Source organism: Pinus tabuliformis, chromosome Q (genome assembly GCF_031772625.1).
Source record: "Pinus tabuliformis cultivar Carrire ecotype Pingquan chromosome Q, CPIR1, whole genome shotgun sequence".
NCBI classification, from domain to species: Eukaryota; Viridiplantae; Streptophyta; class Pinopsida; order Pinales; family Pinaceae; genus Pinus; species Pinus tabuliformis.
The window spans coordinates 607,865,235-607,869,956 of record NC_142296.1 but is presented as its reverse complement, the minus strand read 5'-3'; the positions used below and the strand labels follow the sequence as shown (position 1 = coordinate 607,869,956).

Genomic DNA, 4,722 nt, shown 5'->3' with positions numbered 1-4,722 from the left:
CCTCTTTCGTCTTCCACCTGCTCTTTTGTGCGTCTGGAGCTTTCCACCTGCTCTTTTGTGCGTCTGGAGATTTCCCATTGCAGGCTTCAGATCCTTGCCGTTTTGTTGCAGAGGCTTTCTTTTCTGAACTCGGCCATCTCTGAGACTGTCTCGGCTGCATGCCCATCAGTATTCATCTCAGACTTTAGCAGCTTGCTTTCGTTACCCAGAGTTGCAGATTCTTCGAACAAGAACTGGGGCAGATTATTATGTACTTTGGAAGCCTCAATATTCTTTGAGATTATTTCAGCCTTAGCAAGCTTTTTCTTTATCCAAGAGTTCCAGTAGTTTTTGATCTCATTATCTGTTCTTCCAGGTAAATGGGATGCTATGTATGCCCACCTGCGCATATTTAATTCATTAATGCACTGCCCAGAACAAATAGAATGACAGAAAGTGTTTTTTTAGAATGATAGAAAGTGCTTTTCTTTCAGTTAGGCTGACGCAGCCCAATGTTGAATGCAAGAACAAAAGAAAGAGATGTTTTTTTCAGAGAGAACGAGAATGTAGTAGCCAGCAATGTCAGCAATATTCTGTTTACACCAGAAGCTAATGCTCAAAAAAGCCATAGTGTCTACGTTGATTATCCAAAATATCTACAAATTAATGCCTGCAAATTCTGATCTAAGCACATGAATTCAGATAACTTTAAAATTATTATTGGCATGGCATGAGGATGAGGAGGCCGAGCAAGCAAGCATGTGATAGGTAATGTACTGAACATAATTTTAGGCTTTACATCGATGAACTGATCATGTTGCTGTAGAAAACAGGGACTTAGCAATTTATGGTGTTGCTAAGCAATTTAGGTTTTATGTTGCTGAGAGTTCTCGTGTTGTTTGGCAGTCTAGAGTAAAGATACTGGACTTTGTGAAAAAGGCCATGGACGAGAGAAAAAGACATCCAGACATACACTACGACGACCTCCTCAGCAATGTCATGGATGATGGAAGGCTTTCGACTGAACAAATACTGGATCTCATACTCAACATCCTCTTTGCTGGCCATGAAACTTCTGCTGTGGGCTTAACTCTGGCCTTGCATTTTTTGGCCAAATCGCCATGGGCAGTGGATACTCTCAGGGTACGTACCGGTGTTAAAAAAATCACCTGGTTTTGTATACATATTGTCCAAAACATTTTCATTAGGTCATGTAATTTGGGCATTCTGTGCACTATACTACATCTAACTATATTTTGCAAAAATTCGTCAGTCAGAGCATTTGGGTATTGTCAGAACAAGGCAACAACAGAGCCCAGAGAGGAAAACTTTAAACTGGGACGATTACAAATCCATGGATTTCACTCAAAATGTACCTGCGGGATTGTTGGGTTCCATTTTTTCTCCATTTTGCTCCTGTCCAGCTAAACTTGGGGACTGCCCACCAGATGGGATTTGCCTCTTTAGCTCCTCTCTTAATTCTTCCTCACCCTTTGCAAGCCCTCTGCCTCCCAGTAACTGCCACAGATTGAATCTCTCCCTTTGCAAGCCCTCTGCATCCCAGTAACTGCCACAGATTGAATTTCTCTGCTCATTTCCTTCATGTCCAAAAAACCTAAAAACCCCATGACAAACGAAAGACATGCATCATGTAACAGCTCACGATCTCCGAGGCTCAAATTGCAGACACAGTGCACACACAGAACCTCTACCTAGGATTTCAGTCAGTGTTCAACCTAGCTGCTCCCAGATTGCAAAGAAAAACTGAAAATATCGAGAGTCAATCACAATTCAAGGTGACGAAGGAGGGTATTGACGTGTCTAATGAGATGCAGCGGATCGACTTCCGAATACAACGACACAACGACACGGGTGTAGGACATGCACGAAAAAACGTGGCAGGCATTACGAGAACCATGAAAAGTGCGGGATTTGCTTGAATTTTCTGAGCTTTGTAACATTCTTTAAAAAATTACAAAGAGGGTAAGGGATTCTTGTAATCGGTACCTACTACAAAATCATGTAAACTTAACTTCCATGGATCTTAATAGATTTCCACCCAAGAGGTTACCATAAAAAAAAAAAAATCGCTGAGAATTAATAATGTCAACTAGAGATATTCTTTGCACTATGAACACGTTATTTGGTTGCCCCATATAGACTTCGTCCACGTCAGAATATCCTAATCGAATAATCGAAAAACTCGAGCTCAATGGGCCTTTGGTTCGCTGTAGAAATCGAGGGTCGGGGTGTGAATCCAACATTGAGATTTGAAATTTAAAAATTAACTGAATCCTAAATCAACTTGCATCTCTCAAAGCATGCTTAATCAAGGTATCTTTGTTCCTCAGTATCCATCCATTTATCTAGTGAGCTTGGCGGTGTCTATACTGCCTGCTTGATTCCGGTATCTGTATCTTGACCAGTGTATCTTGGGTGGTGTTCATCGCTGGAATGATGTGGATAGCTCGGTTGGTCCGTGCTAGCTGAGAAGTGCTTGTGTCTAGGTTGATAGCCCTGTTTGTATAGCCTAGCCATTTTGCTCTTGCTTGCTTTAGCCAGGTAGAACCAGAATCAGTAGTAGCAACAGCACCACCAGAAGCAGAGGTAGCGGCAGTATGTCACATTGTTTCTCAGTTCCAACCATCGGTCTATTTTTCTAGTTACCGGTAGGTGGTAACTCCGATCGGAGCGAGTAACTAGCACTAAGCACTTTGCCTAGCTTACACAGTCTGGAGTTGGTGCTGTTTGTGGCAGTTTGAATATAATCATAATAATCGGGCGTTTCAATCGAGTGGAGCACATACTTCGGTCCAACTTACCCACCTTTCTGTTTTCATCATCGCCTTCTATATTGACCAGCACCATCTTAAAACCATTACAAAGGAGATCAAGGAGAAGTATGACTTCTGTCACTAAACTGCATTTTGATTTTGCATCTTTTGTTTTAGTATTTTTCACGTTCCTCCATTGCTTAGATTCAGGTGTTGAAAGATCTTTGAGTTCCCTTGAATCGCGAAACCAGTAGGATTTACATGGATTTGTCTATTCTTTTCATGTCCTGTTCTGATATGAAACTCTGTAACGGATAAGCTTTATTGGCAATGAGAATGTAACCAATCCCCAAGGCAGGGACTAGCTGCGATGCAGCCTCCCTGCCTTGGTTCGTTGATTTCATTAAATTGTAACTATCGAAACTTAATATAATATATCGAATTTACTTGAATATTGAAACTTACCTCTCACATCAATGTTTTCAATGTTTACCTGCATATGATGGCTAAGCTCCTTGAAAGTTTTTTCATAAAGTTTATAATTTCAACTTGCTTTAGCAAAGAGATATTTTCTGAATGCCTTTCATTCGGCTCCAAGCTCGTCTTAGTCATCTCTTCTCATGACATGGCAAGGGAGCTTATGAAGACTACGCACAACCAAAACTTTGTATCAGAAGCTCTACAGCTAGGCCAAAGCCTGTTAACTATTTTTTAACAGTGATTCATGTACATTGTTGCTGGGCAACTCTTTAATGCAGTGGCACTAACTTGTAAAAGTAACTTGGCAGGGACTTGCTGCGATGCAGCTTCCCTTGTTTTAATGATTATGTTCCTCCTACCTATTTCCATTAAGTAGTTTGAAGGAAAAAAAAATCTAATAACCAAAAAATAACTAGAGGAGAGCAATACAAAAGGGAAGGAATGTGACTCATTGAGAAAAGACAAAAATATTTTCACAAGAGGTGTTGAAGCTTTGAGAGTTGCAAATATTGATTTTTGCATCCATACTTTATATATAGGGGCTTATAACTTTTTGGATAATAAGGTATCTTTTATGGAATATTTATATGGGCTTCTAATTTTGTAGATAATAAGGTATAGTTTAGGGAAACAAACAAAAGGAAAAGTGAGACTGGTTTTTTGACTCATTCTTCAAGTTGTTTATTATCTGCATTTTTTTTTACACTAACTATAAGTTGTGAGTGTATTTAGTTATAATTTATGTTATTTTCCAAAAAAATCAATTGTGAACTAAATTATCCTTAAAGTGGTCCAAATGGATTATAAAATATTTATTTGATTTTATAACATTCAATGAATTTTATATGGATCTATGACATCTACAGTTGTTTTGGATTCCCTAGTTCAAATTCTTTGTTGCTGGTCCAATATTGATAACTTCTTAGTTATAAAAGAGCATATTTCATTATTAATACTAACTTTAGTTAGTATTTTAATCATTTTATATGTGCATTGGATATTTTATTCAACTTTAAATTTATTTTCTAATTTATATTTTCTTTAATTTCTTGTATAATTATTTTTATTATTTATATGATGTATCATATTAGACAATATTATTATTAATTTTCCTTTTATTTGAACAAAATTTAAAATAAAAAGAACCCAAATAAAATATATTTACTTAAATCAATATTTCTCATGAGATCTCTTTTCGTTGTAAATTAAGGCTTAAAACCACGGTGATAATGCCACCTATCTCATTTACACTTAAGAGCCTTGAGGTGTTTTTGCACAAATCTTTGTTTGTGCATCCACACTATATTCACATGAGTTGAACCCTTTTCACCTAAGATTATGATAATCAAATTGGTTACACGTGGATATCCTTATTAAGATGTATCGTGGAGAATGCTGGTTGTTTAAAGCTTTGAAAGCTCTCGTCTCTTCAAACCACTAGGTGAGAATGCTATTATAGCTATATGCGTATATTAAAAAAATTAAGCCA

At 37.6% G+C, this 4,722-nt stretch overlaps 1 protein-coding gene across 1 annotated transcript; it reads left to right on the top strand.

Annotated features, from left to right (window-relative positions):
- Positions 1-955: 955 nt before the first annotated feature.
- Positions 956-2,045, top strand: LOC149220912 (steroid (22S)-hydroxylase-like). The gene is made up of 2 exons (XM_089382878.1): positions 956-1,122; positions 1,253-2,045. The coding sequence occupies exons 1-2, from the start codon at positions 979-981 to the stop codon at positions 1,544-1,546; spliced, it is 438 nt and encodes a 145-aa protein (XP_089239004.1). The 5' UTR covers positions 956-978; the 3' UTR covers positions 1,547-2,045.
- The last annotated feature ends 2,677 nt before the right edge of the window (positions 2,046-4,722 follow it).

Coding starts and splice junctions, on each gene's coding strand:
- LOC149220912 (XM_089382878.1), top strand. CDS start 979: ATGGATGATGGAAGGCTTTCGACTGAACAAATACTGGATCTCATACTC. Junction 1,123..1,252: donor GGGCAGTGGATACTCTCAGG/GTACGTACCGGT, acceptor AAAATTCGTCAG/TCAGAGCATTTGGGTATTGT.